Source organism: Anomaloglossus baeobatrachus, chromosome 2, assembly GCF_048569485.1.
Source record: "Anomaloglossus baeobatrachus isolate aAnoBae1 chromosome 2, aAnoBae1.hap1, whole genome shotgun sequence".
NCBI classification, from domain to species: domain Eukaryota; kingdom Metazoa; phylum Chordata; class Amphibia; order Anura; family Aromobatidae; genus Anomaloglossus; species Anomaloglossus baeobatrachus.
In genome coordinates, this window is record NC_134354.1 from 406,949,964 (window position 1) to 406,977,426 (window position 27,463).

Genomic DNA, 27,463 nt, shown 5'->3' on the forward strand with positions numbered 1-27,463 from the left:
ACTGTATGTGTATATGTATAATGTGTTTCTATGCGTTTGTGTTTGCCTGCCAGTGTTTTCAATGGGGTGCAAAGGTGTTCGTCGAACGTTCGCCGAACTAAGCCGCCGTTCGACGAACCGAACTCGAACACTAGGGGGTTGGCTCAACACTAGTCTTTACTTGTTTTTCTTGCATTCATTTTACTATTTCTGATAAGTGTTTTATCAGTTATTGGTGTTGTTTTTCCTTTTTCTTCCACATTCCCTTTTTCAAAGCAGTTAAAACTGGTTTGAATCACTGACTGGTAACTAATTTACGATTTTACTTAAAAAATGCTTAGTCTCAATTAATTTTCACAGCACTGTATATGTCAATTACCATTTTTGATTGAAAAATTGAAACCAACAAGTTTTTGAATGATACCTATAAGGCATCGATAGGAGCAGTAAAGTGCATATATGATAACAATAACTTTATCACTGCACAGCCGGTAATAATACAAAATCACCTATAACTGTTTAACCTAATAAACTGACATGCATATATGCACCTGTAGCATATCCTATAAACATGATAGAACCTTTAGGTGGAGGATACCTCATATGAGTATACTGAGCAAAGCCAAATACAGTCTAGTCGAAATGTGTCCGTAAGTATGCAAATCACATGGCCTCCATCTCCATGGCCAGCATCGGCACTAGAGAATCCTCACAGAGTCCAGTGCACACAATGAGAGGATTTATAAGTCAGCAGTCAGACTTGTAGCTGAAGACCAGCTAACCTCATTAACAACCCTGCCTTTCAGCAATAACTTTAAACTGTATTATTTCCACAGCACACAGTTTAAAAGATCAGTGGAAAGTGCATTGTCATTGGAAGTATAAAATCGACAAGGTCTTGTAATTGTTTTCTACGTATTTTATTTTTTTCCTAGCCCAAACAAATATGAAAAAGTTAAAGTTTACACATTTCGATATCACTTTTACCATATGACTCATCAAAGAGTTTCCCTATAAAATTTGTATCTGTCAGAAGAAGATATCCTCAGCGTAATGTGCTTTATTTCCAACTGAAATGCGACACATCAAACATAAACTCTGCAAAAAACGATGCATCAGACTGTAGAATAAAAGCAGCAATTACCACGTCAAGTCAATTCTATTAGCTAATTGGAAAATAAAATATTATTATTTGTGCATCAAGTCCATTAAAAAAGCAAATAAACTGTGTGATATCTTAAAACAATAAAAATAATATGAGTGTAGCAAAAATTACATGAATATTCAATGATGGTGATTCATTAAGACCAGCAATTATCTCGCCAGTCTTGATGAGGAAGCATATTGGCGAGAACACAGAGACATATACCTCTTAATGAATCAGGTAAGGTGCATAGTGGCGTGCGCTGAAGAGAAAATAGAAAATAATATATGATAATTTTTACTATGTACTTTTCATAGTATAAACAGGGACAAAGAGGCAGAATACTAACTGGGAAATATGAATTTAACTGGACAATTAGGACTAGTAAAGGGGTAATCTTATCTCCAAGATCCTATCCCAATATTATTCTTATTGCAAATAGGTGCAATAATAATAAAATCTCCAATTAGAAATGTAATGTAATTTCCAGAAATAGCCATGTCTCTTACCTCATGTGCAGGGCATTGCAGCTTAGGTATCTATCGTTACAACCAGGAGCTACTAACTGTCACTATATGAGTGATTATGAACATACAGTAGATACCTAAGGTGCAATGCCCTGCACATGAGTTAAGAGACATGGCTATATCAAGAGAACTATACAACATTTCTAATTAAACGTATTTGATAGTACAGGGTGGGCCATAAGTATGGATACACACTGGGTGGGTCATAAATATGGATACACCCTGATAAAAAAGAGTAAAGTTTAATTCAAAATGTGGACTTTGCAGATGGACGCCATGGGCGTCACCCGGCCTCAAATGTTTTGCCCCTCCCATGTACTAATATGTCACAAAGGGTGCATCCATACTTATGGCCCACCCTGTATTATTATTATTACACTTAGTACCTATTGGGATAGGATCTTGGAGATGGGATTAACACTTTAAAATATAGAAGCCCTGACTTTTCAGAATAAGGGTATGTGCGCACGTTGCTTTTTACCTGCTTTTTTGCTGCTTTTTCTTCTGCGCTGTTTAATGCCAAAATGGATGTGTTCTTCTATTCAAGCAAAGTCTATGGGAATTTGGGTTTCTTGTTCACACTATGTTGTTCAAAATGCTGCCTTTTTGTGGCAGAACTTTGGTCAAAAACTCAGCTTTGCAGTGCAAAACCCAAATGGCAAAAACAATTGACATGTTGCTTCTTTGAAAAGCTGAGTTTTTGACCAAAGTTCTGCCACAAAAAGGCAGCATTTTGAACAACATAGTGTGAACAAGAAACCCAAATTCCCATAGACTTTGCTTGAATAGAAGAACACATCCATTTTGGCATTAAACAGCGCAGAAGAAAAAGCAGCAAAAAAGCAGGTAAAAAGCAGGTAAAAAGCAACGTGCGCACATACCCTAAGATGTAATGTGTGTTGTGAGACTCATGTGGGTTTAGTGGATGAGGGCAGGTATATCTCACCCCGGTATCGGTCCTATGTGACTTAGCCTGGCCAGGATCCCCTGGCTACTAATGGATTAATGGGAGGTGAAGGACGGAGGTAAAAGGAATCTGGGAAGTTGGGGGAGGGTCTCCATCTGGGAACACAGTAAGCCTGTCTGTGTAGGAGACACTTGTGAGGAGCAGTGCCTGATGTTTGTATGGTTTAGCTGGAAGGGAGAAGCCCTCCAGTTGGTAGTTAGGATAACACCGTGTATAGTTAGTGCCGGACAGGCAAGGATTTATTTTGTTGGTGTTTTTTTTTCTTTTTGTTTATGCTTCACTGCAATAAACCTGACCAAGCGTCAGTTACACCTTGAATTCGGCTGTCTGCCTGAGGTGAATACATGCCCTTTGAACCCAGCAAAGGCGATCCCGGAGCGTGTTATCACATTGTGGTGGAGAACGCGGGCAGCACGTTACAGCGCATCATAATGGATGACGTGGTGAAAGCGCTGGTACAATCCGCAGCTGTGCAGCAAGAGGCAAATCGCTTGATGTCGGCACAGTTGAAGGAACTGGTGGAATCGACGGTTAAAGACCGCCAACTTTTGCAGCAGGTGGCGCAGCGTCTGGCGACCGTACCGGAGAGTAATGCGGAGGCTGACCAGAGGGTGATTCATGTGAGTCGGTGCTGGCAGAAATTAACCACAGAGGACTATGTGGAAGCTTACCTGACCACGTTTGAACGGACGGCGGAGCGGGAAAAGTGGCCAAAGGAGCGATGGGCCGACTTGCTTGCACCATTTCTGGCAGGTGAGGCACAAAAAGCCTACTTTGATCTTGAGCCTGAAGCAGCGCATGACTTTGATAAACTAAAAGCCGAGATCCTTGCCCGGCTGGGAGTGACGACGGCCGTGCGAGCACAGAGAGTTCATCAATGGACTTATCAGCCCGATAAACCACCGCGGTCACAGATGTTTGACCTCATTCACTTGACCAAGAAATGGCTACAGCCCGAGGTTCTGACGGCGCCAGAGATGGTACAAAGAATCGTTCTTGATAAATACCTAAGAGCTCTACCGCCATCTCTGAAGAGGTGGGTAAGCCATGGAAACCCCACGACAGCGGATCAGCTAGTGGATCTAGTGGAGCGTTATTCCTTGGCAGAAGGACTTATGGACGATGCTACACATCCTCGCTCTTCCCCTTCTCGACGAGGATCTGGTAAGACTGTTCCAGGGTCATGGGGAGGAGGAAAATATCCTAAGGCAGTGGAGGAGGAAAACAGGACTGCTGGCCCTGTGAGGGCTAAGGTGCCAAACTATGGTCTTAGAAAGGGGCCCGTGAGGTGTTTCCGCTGCCAGGAGGCGGGCCACATTGCTGCAAACTGTCCAGTAACTGCAGAACCGATGCAGTGTGATGTCACGGACTTTGAAAAACGCAGGGCTATGGTTGCACGGGTAGTGTGTGTTGCTGCATGTCAAGGCGATATGAAAAAACACCTGTGTGAAGTGTCCATTGATGGCAATACTGTTGTTGCACTATTAGACTCGGGAAGTGTGGTGACTCTGGTAAAGGCCAGTCTGGTGGCAGTCCCGATGGGACCGTCAGATAAATTTTCTGTGACATGTGTGCATGGAGACACCTGCTCGTACCTCACAACGGTCTCCTGCATTACTACGCCCTATGGGTCTGTGCATCATAAGGTGGGACTAGTACCAGCACTATTGCATGATATCATTTTGGGCAGGGATTTTCCCCACTTCTGGCAGTTGTGGGAGAACCAATTAGTACCCCAGGGTAGCCGCACGGATGATCCTTCTCCCACACCTTGTGTGGGTCCGGAGCCACTAGAGGATGCCCCACAAGAGGGTTCAGAGGAGGAATCCGCTGAAAACAACCCCCAGTTCCCCTTTTCAGTTCTGGCGGGTGATTCCGATGAACCCGGGGCAGAGGCGGACACGGGTGGCTGTCCCCCTTCCTCTTGGCTGAATTTGGAAGTCCAGAAAGATGACTTCCAAAGTGAGCAAATGAGAGATCCTACCCTTTCTCAGGCTATAAAAAATGTTAAAATGATAAACGGGGTGCAGGTGGATGCAGTTACTAGGCTGTCTTACCCCTACATGGCACTGGAGAATGACTTTCTCTATCAGATAGAGAAGAAGGGGGATGACACAGTACAACGATTGGTTGTGCCGAGAGCCTACAGGCGGAGAGTGCTGGACCTGGCACACGGACACATGATGGGGGGACACCTGGGGGTCCAGAAAACTACCGAAAGGATATTACACTGTTTTGTTTGGCCCGGCATGCATCACGATATTCGCACCTATTGCGAGTCTTGTCCTGACTGCCAAATCTCTGCGCCTAGGCCCCGTTTCTGTAGCCCCTTAGTACCTCTGCCTATCATCGAGATCCCATTTGAGAGAATTGGGATGGATTTAGTTGGACCCCTCCCCAAGTCTGCACGAGGACACCAGCACATCCTTGTCATCTTGGATTATGCCACTCGTTACCCCGAGGCCATCCCTTTGCGTAACACGGCCACCAAGACCATTGCCAAGGAGCTGGTCCATGTGTTTAGTCGGGTTGGTGTCCCAAAACAAATACTCACAGACCAAGGAACCCCCTTTATGTCTAAAGTAATGAAAGAACTCTGCAGGCTGTTACAAATAGCACAGTTACGCACCTCCGTGTATCACCCTCAAACGGACGGACTGGTCGAACGGTTTAACAAAACTTTGAAACAGATGCTCCGTAAGGCGATAGACAAGGACGGGAAGAACTGGGACTACTTACTCCCGTATTTGCTTTTTGCCATCCGGGAGGTGCCCCAGTCTTCCACCGGGTTCTCTCCTTTCGAGCTTCTGTACGCCCGACGTCCCCGTGGACTGTTAGATGTCGCTAAAGAAACCTGGGAGGGACAGGTCACCCCGTTCAAAAGCGTAATAGACCATGTAACCCAAATGCAGGACCGTATTGCGGCGGTGATGCCCATCGTTAAAGAGCATATGATACAGGCTCAAGGAGCACAGAAAAGGATTTATGATAGGGGGGCCAAGATCCGTACTTTTGCACCCGGAGATAGGGTGTTGATCCTGGTCCCCACGGCAGAAAGCAAATTTCTGGCAAAGTGGCAAGGCCCCTTTGAAATTAAGGAACGGGTGGGTGAGGTAAACTACAAAGTGTACCAGGCTGGTAAAAGGAAGCCTGAACAGATTTATCACGTGAATCTGATAAAACCCTGGAAGGACCGTCCAGCTCTGTCAGCAGGTCTGGCCCTTCCGGTCTGCAAGCAGACCATACCGGATGTCGGGACGGCGGAGGCTCTGTCGGAGCGGCAAAAGACCGACGTCAAGCAGTTTGTAATCAACAATCACGAGTTTTTCTCGGAAAAGCCCGGGCAGACCACTCTCATTAAACATGACATCATAACAGAGCCTGGGGTAACAGTTCAGGTAAAGCCCTACCGAATACCGGAGGCTCGGCGGGAAGCTGTCTCCCGAGAAGTGAAGACCATGTTGGAGTTAGGTGTAATCGAGGAATCGCATAGCGCCTGGTCGAGTCCGATTGTGTTAATACCGAAACCAGACAGCTCCATTAGATTCTGCAATGACTTCAGGAGATTAAATGCGGTCTCCAAATTTGATGCATACCCTATGCCACGGGTCGATGAATTAATAGATCGGCTTGGAAAAGCCCGGTATATCACGACCCTAGACTTAACGAAGGGCTATTGGCAGATCCCGCTAACAGAGGCTGCTAAAGAGAAAACCGCGTTTTCTACACCGGAAGGTTTATACCAGTATGTGTATATGCCGTTTGGACTACACGGGGCACCGGCAACCTTTCAAAGGTTGATGGACCGAGTCCTGAGGCCCCATAGGCAGTATGCTTCTGCGTATTTGGATGACATAGTCATTTACAGCCTGGACTGGGAGACGCACCTCCAGAAACTAGAGGCTGTGATTGAGGACCTGCGGGAGGCGGGTCTAACAGCAAACCCCAAGAAATGTCATATCGGGCTGGAAGAAGCCCGGTATTTGGGATACGTAATTGGGAGGGGAATTGTTAAACCCCAGATTGACAAGATACAAGCCATTCAGAAATGGCCGCAACCAGTCAACAAGAAGCAGGTGAGAGCGTTTTTGGGAATAGCCGGCTACTACCGACGGTTCATTCCCAATTTCGCGGCTACCGCTGTTCCCCTGACGGACCTTACCAAAGGGAAAGACTCTGTCATGATCAAATGGACCACGGCAGCCGAAGAAGCCTTCCATAACTTAAAACTAGCTCTTTGCTCTCAACCTGTGCTAATGACTCCTGACTTCCGCAGCGAGTTCGTGGTCCAAACGGACGCTTCTGATGCCGGTATAGGGGCTGTATTGTCACAACTGAAGGACGGAGAGGAACATCCGGTCCTTTATCTTAGTCGGAAACTTAATAAGCATGAACGCAACTATGCCATAGTGGAAAAAGAATGCTTAGCCATTAAGTGGGCTCTAGAGTCCCTTAAATATTACTTGATTGGAAGGAAGTTCCGGCTGATCACTGACCATGCCCCTCTCAAGTGGATGCACTTGAATAAGGAACGGAATGGCCGAGTGACCCGGTGGTTCCTTGCACTTCAGGCCTACCGTTTTACAGTGGAGCACCGCCCGGGGGTGCGGATGGGGAATGCTGATGCCCTGTCTCGTGTGCACTGTTTTGTGGGTGCTGTTGCTCAGCTGCAGTGGTCTGAGCAGAGGGGGGGGATATGTGAGACTCATGTGGGTTTAGTGGATGAGGGCAGGTATATCTCACCCCGGTATCGGTCCTATGTGACTTAGCCTGGCCAGGATCACCTGGCTACTAATGGATTAATGGGACGTGAAGGACGGAGGTAAAAGGAATCTGGGAAGTTGGGGGAGGGTCTCCATCTGGGAACACAGTAAGCCTGTCTGTGTAGGAGACACTTGTGAGGAGCAGTGCCTGATGTTTGTATGGTTTAGCTGGAAGGGAGAAGCCCTCCAGTTGGTAGTTAGGATAACACCGTGTATAGTTAGTGCCGGACAGGCAAGGATTTATTTTGTTGGTGTTTTTTTTTCTTTTTGTTTATGCTTCACTGCAATAAACCTGACCAAGCGTCAGTTACACCTTGAATTCGGCTGTCTGCCTGAGGTGAATACGTGCCCTTTGAACCCAGCAAAGGCGATCCCGGAGCGTGTTATCACAGTGTATATAAAATTATTAATAATAATAATATTTATTCATTTATATAGCGCTATTAATTCCACAGTGCTTTACATACAATGGCAATACGTGCGTGCGAGGTTCTGAAGCAAAGTGTGCAGGGTTTGAAGATAAGTGTTGCATAGTTTAAACACAATTACATAGTGGTGATAACTGTAATTGTTTAATTTCATTAGGGAATTGTTTGTCTGTTTGTCTGTGATACTGTTAAAAAAAGCAAAAAAAAAAAAAAAAGTTTGTTTTGGGATTTAATCAGTAGTAGTAGTATTAGTCACACCTGTTTCTAGACCTGTCTTCCTTGTAGAACTATATAAACCAACCAGAGCAAGCAAGGTACTGAGCATGCGAGGTACTGAAGCAAAGTGTGCAGGGTTTGAAGATAAGTGTGGCATAGTTTAAACACATAGTTTGACACAAGAACATAGTTTGAATTTATCCTTATATGTTTCCCATTGTTTTTATTTTTCTTGTTTTTCTACTTTAACGTTTATCCCCATTTAATAGGTGCTCCATGGACAATGCTACCAGGTGTTTATCTTGTCAGATGTATGCATACCTTGAGCAGCCGTTCGAGGGTGAATATGTCTGCACTCGATGCAAGCATGTTGCGTATTTGGAAGCCAAGGAAACTGATCTAAATAAGCAGCTTGCAACACTCAGGGGCATTGCAAACCTGGAGAGGAGTTTAGAGCTCACTGAGCTTTCTCTGGCTGGGGCCAGTGATATGGAGGAGGGTGGAGGTGGAGAAGATCAGGACCCTAAGGTAGGTAGTTGGGTAACAGTTAGAAGAAGAGGTAGGGGGAAAAGTGTCAGGGAGCCTAGTCCTGATCTGGCACAACCTAGTAAATATGCCTGTTTGGCTGATATTAGGAATGAAGGGCCAGGACTAGGGTCACTACAGCAGGACGTTGCTGCTAGCAACCAGGAAAACAACTGCTGTAGGAAGGAGGGAAATAGGAGTGCAGCAAAGCCCAGACAGACGTTAGTGGTAGGGGACTCTATAATTAGGTGGACAGACAGGGTCATCTGTCGCCGAGACCGTGAATGCCGAACAGTGTGTTGTCTGCCGGTGCTCGGGTTCGGCATATTGCGGATCGGATAGACAGATTGCTGGGTGGGGCTGGGGAAAACCCAGCGGTCATGGTGCACATTGGTACTAATGACAAAGTTAGAGGCAAGTGGAAGGTCCTTAAAAATGATTACAGGGAACTAGGAGAGAAGCTGAAGTCCAGGACCTCCAAGGTGGTGTTTTCAGAAATACTACCGGTGCCACGAGCGTCACTAGAAAGACAGCGGGAGCTTAGGGAGATAAATACGTGGCTTAGAAATTGGTGCAGGAAGGAAGGGTTCGGGTTCATGGAGAACTGGGCTGACTTCTCATTTGGCTACAGGCTCTACGGTAGGGACAAGCTGCACCTCAATGGGGAAGGTGCAGCTGTGCTGGGGGAGAAAATGGTCAGACGGATGGAGGAGCTTTTAAACTAGGATCTGGGGGGAGGGAGGGTAGTGGAGCAAAAAAAGGGGATAGATAGAGCAGATAGAGACTGTGAGATGGTAGGGGTCAATGAAGGATTGGGGGGGATGGAACATGCAAGGAATGTAGGGAGGCTAGGAGTAATAAAGGTGTTAATAGGATTAAATGTCTACTAGCAAATGCAAGAAGTTTTGCAAACAAAATGAATGAATTGGAGACTCTTATGTCAACCATGGATTACGATGTGGTGGGCATTATGGAAACCTTTCTAGATGAAAGCCATGACTGGGTGACAAACATACAGGGTTATAGTACATTTAACAGGGACAGGAAAGACAAAAAAGGTGGTGGGGTGTGTATATTTATCAAATCTAACCTAAAACCTGTGTTGAATGATGACATTGGGGGGAACTGCAACAATGTAGAGTCAGTATGGGTAAATGTACATGGGGAGGGGAATAATGGAAAAATGCTAATTGGAGTTTGCTATAAGCCTCCTAACATACCTGAACAAATAGAGGGTGAAATGCTGGAACAAATTGAAAAGGCAGCTAATAATAATAATTGGGTTCTTATTATGGGGGATTTCAACTATCCAGACATACAGTGGGGCATAGAACCTTCTGGTTGTGCTAAAAGCTGTAAATTCTTATCTACCATTCAAGACCATTTCCTCTCTCAGATGGTAGATGAACCGACGAGGGGAGATAATTTGCTAGATCTGGTCCTGCCAAATAGACCAGATACAATTTCAGATCTACAGGTCTGGGAGCACTTGAGCACCAGCGATCATAATATGGTAAGCTTCAACGTAATATTCAATAGAACATTTCAAAGGGGAAATGCTAAAACCTGGAATTTTAGGAAAGCTGATTCAACAAATTAAGGGAACAGCTTAAATGTGTAGATCGGGACAAAGTCATGGTAACTGGGGATACTGAACATAAATGGGGAAAGTTTAAGGATATACTGCTAGAGTCCTGTAAAAAACTTATACCCTCTGGTAATAAAATGTCCCGGAATAAAAAGAAACCACTATGGATAAATAAGACTGTACAAAGTATAATAAAACAAAAACAAAGGGCGTTTAAAATCTTGAAGGCTGAGAATACAGAAATAGCATTTCAGGAGTATAAAGATATCAATAGGCAATGCAAAAAAGAAATCAAACAAGCAAAACTAGCTACTGAAACAAAAATCACCAATGACATTAAAATAAATCCCAAAATCTTTTATAAATACATTAATGCCAAAAGGAAAACATAACAATAATAATAACAAGTTAGTTATAGAGGACAAACAAAAGACTGAGATATTAAATAGGCATTTCTCATCTGTGTTCACCAAGGAACTGACTGTACCAGGCATCATTCAACAAGTGAAAAATCAAAGTTCACCACCCGATATAATTAATTTAACACAAGAAGAAGTACGCCTACGTCTGAGTAAATTAAACATTGACAAATCCCCAGGGCCAGATGGCATTCATCCACGAATATTGAGGGAATTGAGCTCTGTAATTGACAGACCGCTGTATCTCATCTTTTTAGACTCGCTTGTAACAGGGTTGGTGCCTCAGGATTGGAGGATTGCTGATGTGGTACCGATATTTAAGAAAGGTAAGAGGCAATCCAGGCAACTACCATCCAGTAAGCCTGACATCAGTAGTATGCAAAGTTTTTGAGGGCATTTTAAGGGATGACATGCAAAAATATATTGCAGAAAATAATATAATAACTGATAGACAGCATGGATTCATGAAAGATAAATCGTGTCTAACCAACCTGTTGGGGTTCTATGAGTGGGTAAGTGCAAACCTGGATATTGGTAATGCAGCTGATGTGATTTATTTGGACTTTGCAATGGCATTTGATACTGTACCACATAATAGCCTTATACTAAAGCTCCAGAAGCAAGTACTAGGGGAAACTATATGCAACTGGGTAAGGAATTGGCTAAAAGATAGGAAACAAAGAGTAGTCATAAATGGAACATTCTCTAAATGGGCCACAGTCAGCAGTGGGGTGCCGCAGGGATCTGTGCTAGGACCAATTCTTTTTAATCTCTTTATTAATGACCTTGCGGATGGGATTGATAGTAAAGTGTCAGTCTTTGCTGATGACACCAAACTATGCAGGATATTAAAAACTGACCTTGATAGTACAATATTACAAAAAGATCTGGATAAGATGTCAGAATGGGCAGATACTTGGCATATGAGATTTAATGTTGATAAATGTAAAGTAATGCACCTAGGATGGAGTAATCCTATAACTGCGTATACATTAAATGGAAGTAAACTCGGGACTACAGAACAGGAGAAGGACTTGGGTATTCTCATTACAAATAAGCTGAGCAGCAGCACTCAATGTCAAGCAGCAGCTGCAAAAGCAAACAAGATTCTAGGGTGTATAAAAAGAGAGATTAGATCCCGTGATCCCAACGTATTGTTACCCCTCTATAAATCACTTGTAAGGCCACATCTGGAATATGGGATTCAGTTTTGGGCTTCACATTTTAAAAAGGACATTCAGAAGTTAAAGTCAGTTCAAAGGAAGGCAACTAGACTACTACAAGGAATGGAAGGCCTCCCATATGATGACAGGTTGAAAAAGTTAGATATGTTTAGCTTAGAAAAAAGACGTCTCAGAGGAGATCTCATTTATATGTATAAATACATGTGTGGTCAATATAAAGGACTGGCACATGACTTATTTCTTCCGAAGACAGTACTAAGGACCAGGGGGCATTCACTGCGAGTGGAAGAAAAGCGATTCCGAAAGCTAAATAGGAAAGGGTTCTTTACAGTTAGAGCAGTCAGACTGTGGAATGCCCTACCACAAGAGGTAGTAATGGCAGATACTATAACAGCTTTCAAAAAAGGGCTGGATGATTTCCTCAGTACACAAAACATTGTTGGTTATAAATGACTTAGTGACCAAATGTAGACTGGTGGAGGAAGGTTGAACTAGATGGAACTAGGTCTTTTTTCATTCTTAGTAACTATGTAACACTGTCCCCATTGGGGCTCACAATCTAAATTCCCTATCAGTATGTTTTTGGAGTGTGGGAGGAAACCGGAGAATCTGGAGGAAACACACGCAAACACGGGGAGAACATACAGACGCCTTGTAGATGTTGTCCTTAGTGGGACTAGAACCCAGGACCCCAGCGCTGCAAGGCTGCGGTGCTAACCATGGAGCCATATAAGATATCAAACTATTTATTGCCATTTTAAAAAATGTACATGTGACGCCCTGGCACAGCCAGGTTGTCACAGAAAGAGTTAATCCTCCTTGGTAATCTGATCCCACACCGATGCAGCAAGACAAACCACACCACCCAGGGTAGGAGAAAAGCAGAGCAGAGGGGAGGGGCTGGAGCAGAGTGTTGGAGAAGCAGACAGAAGTGGAGCCTGGAGCTGTAGCTCCCAGGCTGAAAGCAAAGCGTGCTCCGAGAGGGCCGGGACAGGCTGTAGTGAGGAAGGGGCCAGAGGTAGCCGGAGCAGGGCGGTGGCCCCTCGGTACCTGGGTACCCGGATCACTACAGGGGAGTGGATTCCCCGTTCCCGGCTGAGGAGAAAGAGGAAGAGAGTGGAGAGAAAGGCACCTGGCTTCAGGGAAAGAACAACAAGGGATGCTGCACCGTGTGTGGGACACTAACACCCCCGTACCGAAGGCTGCGGACACCAGCAATTCCTAGTTTACCAGTGACAACCGTGTGACTTACTTGTGAGTACACCCGTGCCCTCGGGCACCGCACTGCAGCACTGCGCCCTGCTCCCTGCTTACCCCATCACCGGGCCCCGGGACAACCAACCCCCTACGCACGGAGGGGAGAACTAACATCTAGCTGCTCCATACCATCGCTCCCGGGATCCCCGTCCAGAGCAGCAGTGGTGTTCCAACCTCACCACAACCGTGGGTGGCGTCACGGACAAATTCCCTTACCAAATCCCCTTTTACTGTGGAGCCTGGGATCACAGACCGGGTCACGCTACCGTGATACCCACAGAAGTGACCCTGTGGCCCGGATCTGAGTACCCCCTGGTCCCCGGGCGACACATTTGGCGTCACGAACAGGATCGAACCCATCCAGTTACCTGGAGGAAGTACGCCTTGTTTTGGACTGTCAGCGGTGTTCCGCTGCAAAAATTTTGAAAGTCGCCATCTTTGCCGCCATTTTGGGCGCGAAAATCTCCCGCCCAGCGCCTTCTTCCCCAAGCGGTGGGCGCAAAAAAGAGGCTCCGCCCCCTGAGAACGCGGGCGGAAGTGAAGCTCCGGAGGACCGGAAGCGAAAGAAAAACTTTAAAAGTTGCTAGAAGGACTGCTCCCGAGTACCAAGGGGGAGCCGTAGGAAGGAACTGCAGTTCATGTGACTAGGACTGTAAAGGCAGGGACGCCAGGACTTTGCCTAATTCCGTTCCTGGACAAGTAGTAGCCGCAACCCCGATGACATCTTACCCGGCTCCGGCAGTCCGCCCGGCCGCGACGGAGATGACGACGGCTCCGGCAGCCCGCCCGGCCGCAACGGAGGTGGCACCCGATTGGAAGTCTGCCCCAGATGTGGCGCCAGCCGCTCCCAGGTACCCCGTCACGGCTGTGGGGCAGCCGGAGTGCACCTGCAGAGAGGAGGAGCAGGCCAGTGAGAGATGGAGCCCTCGGCAGTTAGCGAGGCCGGTTGTAGCCGGCGCTGAGGGCATCCATGTGGGCCTGGCTTCTGAGCAGGAGGCAGAGCACGAAACCCGTGCCCCGTACTGGGAGTGGCGGCAGCGGCAGTGGTAGTGGAGCATGGACGGCTACCCACAAGTTAAAAAGTTGACTGTTTTATGGACTGTCACCCCTGTTGAACGCCCTCAAGTTCAGGAGGAGGCCATCTGCTCCGCAGGTGTGGGGTGGCAGAACGGTTTAAAGTTTTAGAAAACGTACCTCCCAATGTGGGAAGATGTATGATTGTAATGTGTTTATTTTTCCTTTTTCCAGTTTTAATAAATGTTGGTGCCTAGACGGCCCGAGGACGGGCCGTGTTTTACCAAGGGGGTGTGTGACGCCCTGGCACAGCCAGGTTGTCACAGAAAGAGTTAATCCTCCTTGGTAATCTGATCCCACACCGATGCAGCAAGACAAACCACATCCCCCAGGGTAGGAGAAAAGCAGAGCAGAGGGGAGGGGCTGGAGCAGAGTGTTGGAGAAGCAGACAGAAGTGGAGCCTGGAGCTGTAGCTCTCAGGCTGAAAGCAAAGCGTGCTCCGAGAGGGCCGGGACAGGCTGTAGTGAGGAAGGGGCCAGAGGTAGCCGGAGCAGGGCGGTGGCCCCTCGGTACCTGGGTACCCGGATCACTACAGGGGAGTGGATTCCCCATTCCCGGCTGAGGAGGAAGAGAGTGGAGAGAAAGGCACCTGGCTGCAGGGAAAGAACAACAAGGGCTGCTGCACCGTGTGTGGGACACTAACACCCCCGTACCGAAGGCTGCGGACACCAGCAATTCCTAGTTTACCAGTAACTCCGTGTGACTTACTTGTGAGTACACCCGTGCCCCCGGGCACCGCACTGCAGCACTGCGCCCTGCTCCCTGCTTACCCCATCACCGGGCCCCGGGACAACCAACCCCCTACCCACGGAGGGGAGAACTAACATCTAGCTGCTCCATACCATCGCTCCCGGGATCCCCGTCCAGAGCAGCGGTGGTGTTCCAACCTCACCACAACCGTGGGTGGCGTCACGGACAATTTCCCTTACCAAATCCCCTTTTACTGTGGAGCCAGGGATCACAGACCGGGTCACGCTACCGTGATACCCACAGAAGTGACCCTGTGGCCCGGATCTGAGTACCCCCTGGTCCCCGGGCGACACATATACTATACCTTTACCAGTTTACCTTGGCTCTTTTTCCATTTTTAAGTGACATCTGAGCTATATAGGTGAGGATTAGCTGCTGTGATGGCTTGCATATGTAAGAGGGTGATCGGTGCTTGGATACTCCTAACCCCGAAAGATGCCACCATGTTGTCTAAATGTAAAGCTGTTATATAACATAGAAAAAAAAAAAAAAAGGGAACCAGCACGATCTGAAATTGGCATGCATCATATAAAAAGTGAAAATTCACAAATTTATTCCAACTGTACTATAATAAAAAAATGAGATTTTTAGCAAATAATTGATCAATTTTTTGAGCCACCCCTGCCAACGTCACGGCAAATCTCAATAGGGGGGTCCTACTCTACATTCTGTATTTCATGTGCCATGCGGCCTCCTAGATAAAGTTAAAAGCAGAACCATAATGGAGCACACACACCTGCAACCTGTATATAGCCGCTTCCATGTTGCAAAAAAGGCACTTGTGGATAGAGTCCAGCCCAGGTCCCAGCATGTGGAGCAAGCCCTACACATACCAGGACTATATCAGAACTGATCCTCCCAGTGTCAAACAGCAACCATTGATAAAGGCGGACCAGATCCAAGAATGGTGCTTAATTAGCATTGCCTGTGGAAAGGGGTGAGGTAACTGAGTCTGAACAGCTACCAACAGGAGGAATATATTGCAAGCCAAAATCAGGCGTGCATGGTATGGTGTTGGTCAGACACCAGATTTGTAGCATAACTACGGTCAAAACAGAGAAAAAAAAAGGGAACCAGCACGATCTGAAATTGGCATGCATCATATAAAAAGTGAAAATTCACAAATTTATTCCAACTGTACTATAATAAAAAAATGAGATTTTTAGCAAATAATTGATCAATTTTTTGAGCCACCCCTGCCAACGTCACGGCAAATCTCAATAGGGGGGTCCTACTCTACATTCTGTATTTCATGTGCCATGCGGCCTCCTAGATAAAGTTAAAAGCAGAACCATAATGGAGCACACACACCTGCAACCTGTATATAGCCGCTTCCATGTTGCAAAAAAGGCACTTGTGGATAGAGACCAGCCCAGGTCCCAGCATGTGGAGCAAGCCCTACACATACCAGGACTATATCAGAACTGATCCTCCCAGTGTCAAACAGCAACCATTGATAAAGGCGGACCAGATCCAAGAATGGTGCTTAATTAGCATTGCCTGTGGAAAGGGGTGAGGTAACTGAGTCTGAACAGCTACCAACAGGAGGAATATATTGCAAGCCAAAATCAGGTGTGCATGGTATGGTGTTGGTCAGACACCAGATTTGTAGCATAACTACGGTCAAAACAGAGAAAAAAAGGGAACCAGCACGATCTGAAATTGGCATGCATCATATAAAAAGTGAAAATTCACAAATTTATTCCAACTGTACTATAATAAAAAAATGAGATTTTTAGCAAATAATTGATCAATTTTTTGAGCCACCCCTGCCAACGTCACGGCAAATCTCAATAGGGGGGTCCTACTCTACATTCTGTATTTCATGTGCCATGCGGCCTCCTAGATAAAGTTAAAAGCAGAACCATAATGGAGCACACACACCTGCAACCTGTATATAGCCGCTTCCATGTTGCAAAAAAGGCACTTGTGGATAGAGACCAGCCCAGGTCCCAGCATGTGGAGCAAGCCCTACACATACCAGGACTATATCAGAACTGATCCTCCCAGTGTCAAACAGCAACCATTGATAAAGGCGGACCAGATCCAAGAATGGTGCTTAATTAGCATTGCCTGTGGAAAGGGGTGAGGTAACTGAGTCTGAACAGCTACCAACAGGAGGAATATATTGCAAGCCAAAATCAGGCGTGCATGGTATGGTGTTGGTCAGACACCAGATTTGTAGCATAACTACGGTCAAAACAGAGAAAAAAAGGGGAACCAGCACGATCTGAAATTGGCATGCATCATATAAAAAGTGAAAATTCACAAATTTATTCCAACTGTACTATAATAAAAAAATGAGATTTTTAGCAAATAATTGATCAATTTTTTGAGCCACCCCTGCCAACGTCACGGCAAATCTCAATAGGGGGGTCCTACTCTATATTCTGTATTTCATGTGCCATGCGGCCTCCTAGATAAAGTTAAAAGCAGAACCATAATGGAGCACACACACCTGCAACCTGTATATAGCCGCTTCCATGTTGCAAAAAAGGCACTTGTGGATAGAGACCAGCCCAGGTCCCAGCATGTGGAGCAAGCCCTACACATACCAGGACTATATCAGAACTGATCCTCCCAGTGTCAAACAGCAACCATTGATAAAGGCGGACCAGATCCAAGAATGGTGCTTAATTAGCATTGCCTGTGGAAAGGGGTGAGGTAACTGAGTCTGAACAGCTACCAACAGGAGGAATATATTGCAAGCCAAAATCAGGCGTGCATGGTATGGTGTTGGTCAGACACCAGATTTGTAGCATAACTACGGTCAAAACAGAGAAAAAAAGGGAACCAGCACGATCTGAAATTGGCATGCATCATATAAAAAGTGAAAATTCACAAATTTATTCCAACTGTACTATAATAAAAAAATGAGATTTTTAGCAAATAATTGATCAATTTTTTGAGCCACCCCTGCCAACGTCACGGCAAATCTCAATAGGGGGGTCCTACTCTACATTCTGTATTTCATGTGCCATGCGGCCTCCTAGATAAAGTTAAAAGCAGAACCATAATGGAGCACACACACCTGCAACCTGTATATAGCCGCTTCCATGTTGCAAAAAAGGCACTTGTGGATAGAGACCAGCCCAGGTCCCAGCATGTGGAGCAAGCCCTACACATACCAGGACTATATCAGAACTGATCCTCCCAGTGTCAAACAGCAACCATTGATAAAGGCGGACCAGATCCAAGAATGGTGCTTAATTAGCATTGCCTGTGGAAAGGGGTGAGGTAACTGAGTCTGAACAGCTACCAACAGGAGGAATATATTGCAAGCCAAAATCAGGCGTGCATGGTATGGTGTTGGTCAGACACCAGATTTGTAGCATAACTACGGTCAAAACAGAGAAAAAAAGGGAACCAGCACGATCTGAAATTGGCATGCATCATATAAAAAGTGAAAATTCACAAATTTATTCCAACTGTACTATAATAAAAAAATGAGATTTTTAGCAAATAATTGATCAATTTTTTGAGCCACCCCTGCCAACGTCACGGCAAATCTCAATAGGGGGGTCCTACTCTATATTCTGTATTTCATGTGCCATGCGGCCTCCTAGATAAAGTTAAAAGCAGAACCATAATGGAGCACACACACCTGCAACCTGTATATAGCCGCTTCCATGTTGCAAAAAAGGCACTTGTGGATAGAGACCAGCCCAGGTCCCAGCATGTGGAGCAAGCCCTACACATACCAGGACTATATCAGAACTGATCCTCCCAGTGTCAAACAGCAACCATTGATAAAGGCGGACCAGATCCAAGAATGGTGCTTAATTAGCATTGCCTGTGGAAAGGGGTGAGGTAACTGAGTCTGAACAGCTACCAACAGGAGGAATATATTGCAAGCCAAAATCAGGCGTGCATGGTATGGTGTTGGTCAGACACCAGATTTGTAGCATAACTACGGTCAAAACAGAGAAAAAAAGGGAACCAGCACGATCTGAAATTGGCATGCATCATATAAAAAGTGAAAATTCACAAATTTATTCCAACTGTACTATAATAAAAAAATGAGATTTTTAGCAAATAATTGATCAATTTTTTGAGCCACCCCTGCCAACGTCACGGCAAATCTCAATAGGGGGGTCCTACTCTACATTCTGTATTTCATGTGCCATGCGGCCTCCTAGATAAAGTTAAAAGCAGAACCATAATGGAGCACACACACCTGCAACCTGTATATAGCCGCTTCCATGTTGCAAAAAAGGCACTTGTGGATAGAGACCAGCCCAGGTCCCAGCATGTGGAGCAAGCCCTACACATACCAGGACTATATCAGAACTGATCCTCCCAGTGTCAAACAGCAACCATTGATAAAGGCGGACCAGATCCAAGAATGGTGCTTAATTAGCATTGCCTGTGGAAAGGGGTGAGGTAACTGAGTCTGAACAGCTACCAACAGGAGGAATATATTGCAAGCCAAAATCAGGCGTGCATGGTATGGTGTTGGTCAGACACCAGATTTGTAGCATAACTATGGTCAAAACAGAGAAAAAAAGGGAACCAGCTTGCTCCACATGCTGGGACCTGGGCTGGTCTCTATCCACAAGTGCCTTTTTGCAACATAGAAGCGGTTATATACAGGTATGTGTGCTCTATTATGGTTCTGCTTTTAACTTTATCTAGAAGGCCGCATGGCACATGAAATACAGAATGTAGAGTAGGACCCCCCTATTGAGATTTGCCGTGACGTTGGCAGGGGTGGCTCAAAAAATTGATCAATTATTTGCTAAAAATCTCATTTTTTTATTGTAGTACAGTTGGAATAAATCTGTGAATTTTCACTTTTTATATGATGCATGCCAATTTCAGATCGTGCTGGCTCCCCTCTCTCTCTGTTTGGTCGTAGTTATGCTACAAATTCTGGTGGCCGGTCACCACCATGCCATGCACGCCTGATTTTGGTTTGCTTTGTATTCCTCCTGTTGGTAGCTGTTCAGATTCAGTTACCTCACCCCTTTCCACAGGCAATGCTAATTAAGCACCATCTTGGATCTGGTCCGCCTTTATCAATGGTTGCTGTTTGGCACTGGGAGGATCAGTTCTGATATAGTCCTGGTATGGTGCAGAGCTTGCTCCACATGCTGGGACCTGGGCTGGTCTCTATCCACAAGTGCCTTTTTGCAACATAGAAGCGGTTATATACAGGTATGTGTGCTCTATTATGGTTCTGCTTTTAACTTTATCTAGGAGGCCGCATGGCACATGAAATACAGAATGTAGAGTAGGACCCCCCTATTGAGATTTGCCGTGACGTTGGCAGGGGTGGCTCAAAAAATTGATCAATTATTTGCTAAAAATCTCATTTTTTTATTGTAGTACAGTTGGAATAAATCTGTGAATTTTCACTTTTTATATGATGCATGCCAATTTCAGATCGTGCTGGCTCCCCTCTCTCTCTGTTTGGTCGTAGTTATGCTACAAATTCTGGTGGCCGGTCACCACCATGCCATGCACGCCTGATTTTGGTTTGCTTTGTATTCCTCCTGTTGGTAGCTGTTCAGATTCAGTTACCTCACCCCTTTCCACAGGCAATGCTAATTAAGCACCATCTTGGATCTGGTCCGCCTTTATCAATGGTTGCTGTTTGGCACTGGGAGGATCAGTTCTGATATAGTCCTGGTATGGTGCAGAGCTTGCTCCACATGCTGGGACCTGGGCTGGTCTCTATCCACAAGTGCCTTTTTGCAACATAAAAGCGGTTATATACAGGTATGTGTGCTCTATTATGGTTCTGCTTTTAACTTTATCTAGGAGGCCGCATGGCACATGAAATACAGAATGTAGAGTAGGACCCCCCTATTGAGATTTGCCGTGACGTTGGCAGGGGTGGCTCAAAAAATTGATCAATTATTTGCTAAAAATCTCATTTTTTTATTGTAGTACAGTTGGAATAAATCTGTGAATTTTCACTTTTTATATGATGCATGCCAATTTCAGATCGTGCTGGCTCCCCTCTCTCTCTGTTATATAACATGTAGTGTTCCTGTTTAGTGATAAGGTAGAAGTGTTAAGTAGATCTACTGTAGATGTAGCAGAGTCTGATATGTTATGTCGGATACTTGTCTGGGTAGCTCAGTCTGCAGCATAGTGCAGGGGCACCAGGGGTCAAGCACAGGTCTAGCTTCAGGAGAAGTTGCTAGGAGTTGAAGAGTGTGGAAAATACAGAGACAGAAAAAGGGAAGTCAGTGAAGGCTGAGTAGGGCAAATGAGGACATCATGGCCTGGACTTGAAGAGTCCTCTACAGGAAGACTCCCTGAATGTCTGCAGCATGAAGCTTGAGTAGGGTGACCCAAGACTGACATCCGAACTACTGAACCACTCTGGATGAGGAAGCACAGATGTCGTGTGCGGGACTGAGAGAGACGGGACCCTGAAGGTACTGGAAACCTACAACTGAGGACCCTGGGAACTGAAGAAAGCAGTTAACTTACTGGCAGTCTAGGAAAAAAGAGAGAAGAGCCTTGAAGTACATTACAGTCAGAAGTAAACCAATAGAAGTGAATGTGTCTAATATAACATATGACCAGTGAATAAGAAGTTCTATCAAGTAAAAGTTTAGTTTTATAAAGCAACATTTGTCACCTGATTCTGTGTGACAGACTCTCATAGACGGAGGAAACCGGAATACTGCGGCCAGCAAATAAGGAAAATGCACCCCACATGATTAATCAGGGACACAAACTTTCTGTAACAGGCCAGAGTGCAGAATATGGCTGCCAGCCTGACTATGACTACAGAGCCCTCTGGCACCCTGTTTCACATACTTTGAATGCAGACACATAAAGGATTCCTGCTCGCCTGTGTTTATGTTGCACATGATCATAAGCAGCTGCAGAATGTAGGATATCTTATAGCAGTACTAAGCTGGGTAGATGTGAATCCAGCTATATTTTTCACTATGCTCCTCCCTTCGCCTCCACATATCTCTCGCTCCATACATATAAAAAGGCAGCTGTAATGTAATACTTCAGTGAGCTGGCAGTCTGTCTTGTTTTCACCAAGTTGGATTTCTGTTGTTTTTCCAGAGTGAAGGAGAGAGGCTCAGGGATAAGATATCCAACAAAGATTCTTAAATAAAGGTTTAAATTTTAATACATTTAAAAAATAAAAGAAAATACTTACCAGTAAGGACGAGGTAAGTGACATTGGGGTCCATCACCTGCCATTGTAGGCCAACAATGTGGTCTGATAACTGGGTTGGGATCTTGAAACCCTCTCATCTGGTAGTATGGATGCATATATGGCATGTAAGGTGTCATCGGACGATATGGCATATAAAACATAGGCCGAGAAGCTTGCTGCGGGTTTAAAAAAAAAACAGTATGTAGGCAATGTAATAAAAAAAAAGTAAGTGACCCTAAATTTAATAGAAGATACTTTTGAGGTGTACTGATAAAACAGATGATAAACATGCACTATTAGAATTGATAAAATAAAAGTTAGCACTGCGAATAGGATGGTTTTATCAGCTCCCAATTAATAAACTATTTATTAATCATGTTCACACTTATTTATAGCAATATTTAATTTGTAAACATTATAAAACTAATTCAATAAAAGCAGACAACTAATTAAAACTTAACCAAGTCATGCATGCATGTCCGGTGCAATTACAGTCACCGCTCACAACACCTAAAGGGTTATGTGTGATAACACCCCAACACTGACCAATAGCTGACTGTCAAACTACCACTAGAGGGTGCAGAAAAAAAGATCTCCTTAGTGCAGTAAGACAGAAGCCCACTAGAGGTCGCTAGCACAAGTGCAGGGATAGTAGATCATGCCAAGGTCTATGCTGGGATGTCACATCTGCACAGAGGAGTAAGCAAGCCGAAACCAGGAAACCAGGAGGTCATGTCAGGAGCCGAAGGGGAGCAGAGCCGTAGTCAGAAAACAAACCGAGGTCAGAGGCTGGGAGGACAAGTAAGTAAAGAGGAGGGAGCAGAGGCGTGGACACAGCACAGAACAAGGGTCAGGAGGACAGGGAGGTCAGACAAGACAGGTGGGACGGAGGTCAGGGAGAGGAGTACTGGGTAGAGGGACTTGATCAGAGCAAAAACACATGTACCAATTGCGCATGCTGCAGGGCAGGAACTATTACTGGTGGTTTCCTGGAAGTAACAACACTAAGATATGGTGGCGCGACCTCCGGAACGAGGAATGACCGAACAGGCCCCTCCCATTAGTCCTAACCCCGGAGACAAAATACATGCACTGGCTCTGCAGCGTCAGAGCCATGCTAGAATCATGACACTGACTTTGCAGAGCATGACTCCACAGCTGTCTTTCAATCAGTGCCGCAACTCTCAGTGCTATGAGCAGTGACTGTAATTATTTCAGACATGCCTGCATGACTGAATTCTGGCAGGTACTGGGAGAAATAAGGTTTGTTTTCTCAAACTGCCACACTTGCACTACACTGCCACTGCTGTTGGGTGCTTTCATAATGCTATTAACCTGCAAATTATCTCTATATCTGCAAGTTAATAGCATTATTGGAAAATGACAGGTTCCCTTTAATAATATAGTCTGTTATCATGGAAATAAGCATTCTATTGTGCCAGAATAACAATTTATGAGAAGTATGTAGATTTGTAAATTAAGTGTGGAATATTGAAGAGCCCTATAATAATTATAAATTTGGGCAATTGAGAATTCCTTCTAATGAATAGAGATTATGAAGTATTTTGCTATAGGAGCATTTTATAACCAGTCCTTATTTAATGAGAAAGGAGATTGAGAGTACTACAAATGTAATGAACATAAACACTCTCTTGGCCTGGGACAAGATCATGAGAGAAATGGAGCGAGATGACCTGCTAAAGTAACAGCAACATATACGGTTTTTTTTCAAAGCTAGTCATTTTGCTCCACTCATCTTATCTCAGGATATCTCGAGACAAAAAGATAAGTCAAGGTATATGTGTATTTCAGTCTAGAAAGTGACTAAGTATCTTGGATTCTATTTTGAAATTAGATTTTATAATGCTGTGAGCCGTGCTAAAATGTTTAATCGGCCAGACCCCTTTCCCCTCCCCAAAGTAACTAAGAGTTTACACAAAACACACATCTGTACATCTATACATATACTACCCCTGTTCCAAATTATTATGCAAATGATATTTTTCTCTGATTTTCCTAAATGGTCGGTGCAAATGACAGTCTAATAAAAGTATACATCAAATTTTATTGAAGAAACTTCCCAATGATAGTATAATCTTCAAAATTAATAAAAAACTCAAAACGCACTGTTCCAAATTATTAGGCACAGTAGAAATTTTAAACATTATTTATGTTTTAAAGAACTGAAAATGCTCATTTGTAGAATTTGCAGCATTAGAGGTCATATTCACTGAAATAAAAAGCTTTTTAAATCCAAAACATCCTAACAGGCCAAGTTACATGTTAACATAGGAATCCTTCTTTGATATCACCTTCACAATACTTGCATCCCTTGAACTGGTGAGTTTTTGGAGAGTTTCTGCTTGAATTTTTTTGCATGATGTCAGAATAGTGTTGCGGACAGGGGCCGGGCCGCTGCAGAGGCTGCTCGGATCTGAGTTTGTTACTGCGGCTCGAGTGGTGGCCGGACACGGGCTCGCACGGCCGTCCGTCCTCACAACCCTAGGAAGGTAGTATTTACAGGGGATGGTTTTGTCGGTGACGCCACCCGTGGGTTGCGGTGAGAGTTGTTAGCACTGCTGCTTCCTGGTGATAAGGCGCCCGGGGCTGATGGAGCGGGGCAGCAGGATGGAATCCCCTCCACGGGTAGGGGAGGTGTAGTCCCGGGGCCCAGGTGCATGGGAGCAATGGCTGCTGGAGGGGACGTGCCGGGTTGGACCGGGGGTAAATTGTGTACTCACAGTTCAAAGAATCGCACACAAGTCCAGTGGTAAACCAAATTGCCAGTCACCGGTCGCCTCCGGCGGGTATATTCGGGTCCCACACCAGGGTGTAGCAAACAGGGGTTCCTTCCTCCTGCACTCAGTTTTTTGTCTTCACTGGGACAACTCCGCTTGGAACGGGGAAGTCCACTCCCGGTACTGTGTATGTTGGGAGCTGTGGCCCGCGAAATCTGACCCTTGGGATTTCTGTGGATTCTGACGGACACCCTATCCCCCACGTTGGGCTGCCGTTTCGCTCTCTGGGCTTCTGTGGAACAAGGCCTGAAACCTTGTCCTCAGCTGGTCAATTAATAAGGGGGCTTGCAACCTTCCTCGTCCTAGGTGCCAGTACCTCGACTGTGCACGGCCTCTGGACCGGATTCCCGTTGTCGGCACCGGCGGGCTACAACCCTGCCCCGGTCCACTCCAGGTCTTCCGCGACCGGATCTCCATCGCCTGTGGTCCTGCTTGCCATCTGCCACCTAGTCCGGTAGTCCAGGCGCCCCAACCCCTGACTCCACTGCACTTCCACACTCCTCCACTGTCAACTGTCATCACTCGGCTCTTGTGTTCCCGCCCCTGACTAGGCTTTACTGGCTGTGTGGTGTACCTGCGTGTGGGGTTTGTGTTGGTATGCCAAGTAGGATGGAGATTTGTACCAGAGAGATTTGTACAACCTCTGTGACTACCTGGTTTTGCCAGGGCGTCAAAATAGCCTCCTAGAGCTGCTATTTTGATGTGAACTGCCTCCCACCCTCATAGATCTTTTGTCATGCATGAAGATGATTATGCTCCTGAAATCATGTTTCTGCTTTTTGTACCATGAAAGAAAGTTGTCAGTCAGAAACTCTTTATACTTTGCAGAGGTCATTTTCACACCTTCAGGAGCCCTGAAAGGGCCTACCAGCTGTCTCCCCATGATTCCGGCCCAAAACATGACTTCTCCACCTCCTTGCTGATGTCGCAGCCTTGTTGGGACATGGTGGCCATCCACTACTCCATCCATCTGGACCATCCAGGTTTGCTCGACACTCATCAGTAAAAATCAATACTATCAATGAGTTCCATTAAAAAAGAAAAAAAAAAAATCGCTATGACACTTAAATCCAATTTGCATAATAATTTAGAACATGGTGTATTTTTCATGTGAATATGGTCAAATTATGCCCAATTAGCTATTTCCCCTCACCGGTGTCATGAACTCATTAGCGTTAGGCGGTCTCAGGTGTGAATGGGGAGCAGGTGTGTTAAATTTGGTGTTATCGCTCACACACTCTCTCATACTGGTCACTGGAAGTTCAACATGGCACCTCATGGCAAAAAATTCTCTGAGGATCTGAAAAAAATAATTGTTTCTCTACATAAAGATGTCCTAGGCTATAAAAAAAATTGCCAACACCCTGAAACTGAGCTGCAGCACGGTGGCCAAGACATACAGCGGATTAACAAGACAAGTTCCACGTAGAACAGGACTCACAATTATCGACCAACGGTCACAATGGTCGACCAAAGAAAAGTTGTGTGCATTTGCTCAGACTCATATCCAGGGCTTGTCTATTCACAATAGACATATGAGGGCTGACAGTATTGCTGCAGAAATTAAAGGGGTGGGGTGGTTAGTCTGTCAGTGCTCAGACCATATGCCGCACACTGAATCAAATTTGTCAGAATGGCTGTCATCCCAGAAGGAAGCCTCTTTTAAAAATGATGCATAAGAAAGCCTGCAAACAGCTTCGTGAAGATAAGCAGATTAAGGACATGGATTACTGGAACCATGTCCTGGGGTCTGATGAGACCAAGCTTAACTTATTTAGTTTAGATGGTGTCAAATGTGTTTGTCAACAACCAGGTGAGGAGTAGAAAGAGAAGTGTGTTGCCCCCAGTCAAGCATGGTGGTGGGAGTGTCATGGTGTGGGGCTGCATGAGTGTCAGCTGTGGAGAGCTACAGCTCAATGAGGGAACCATAAATGCCAACATATACTGTGACAATACTAAAGCAGGGTAATATTCCAATAAAATAACAAACCCAAACTTACCTCCAAGACAACCACTGCTTTGCTAAAGAAACTGAGGGTAAGGTGCTGCCCTGGCCAAGCATGTCTTCAGACCTAATCCCTATTGAGTATTTGTGGGGCATCCTCAAATGGAAGGTGGAGGAGTGCAAGGTCTCTATCATCCACCTGCATGATGCATGATGTCTTCATTGATGAGTGGAAGAGGATTCCAGTGGCTCCTGTGAAGCTTTAGTGAACTCAATGCCCAAGAGAGCTAAGGCAGCGCTTGAAAATAATGGTGGCCACACAAAATATTTACACTTTGGGCACAGTTTGGTCATTTTCATTTAAGTGTGTACTCACTTTTGTTTGTTGCCAGCCAATTAGCCATTAATAGTTGTGTGTTGAGCTATTTAGAAGCAGCTTCCATTTACAATTGCTGATGAATGACATCCCAGATGTCGCCCATCTTCAACAAGTCTAGAGACGCTGCAGGCCACAGCAGAATATTTTGACCTTGCAGACTGCTCAAAATAGTACAAGCAACAATGCAGTCTGACATTGTCATGTTGAAAACCAGTTCCAGAGACACTTTGGAGAAGTGGCCATACCATTGGTTCCACAATCAAATTAATGCACCGCTGAGCTGCTATTATACTTGGAATGAAGACTATAGTTGTCCGGGTTTCATAAATTTTGTTACCACACATCATAATCCATGGAGTACAATCAGTGTTATGCGGGCGTCACA

The 27,463-nt window shown here is 45.3% G+C and overlaps 1 protein-coding gene across 1 annotated transcript in view; it reads right to left on the reverse strand.

Annotated features, from left to right (window-relative positions):
• The window catches only part of C2H1orf94 (chromosome 2 C1orf94 homolog), a 387,246-nt gene that overhangs the window by 45,165 nt on the left and 314,618 nt on the right, over positions 1–27,463 (reverse strand). Inside the window, exon 4 of the mRNA XM_075334127.1 lies at positions 21,957–22,132. Coding sequence (XP_075190242.1) covers positions 21,957–22,132 — 176 coding nt within the window. The remainder of the gene's footprint in view (positions 1–21,956; positions 22,133–27,463) is intronic.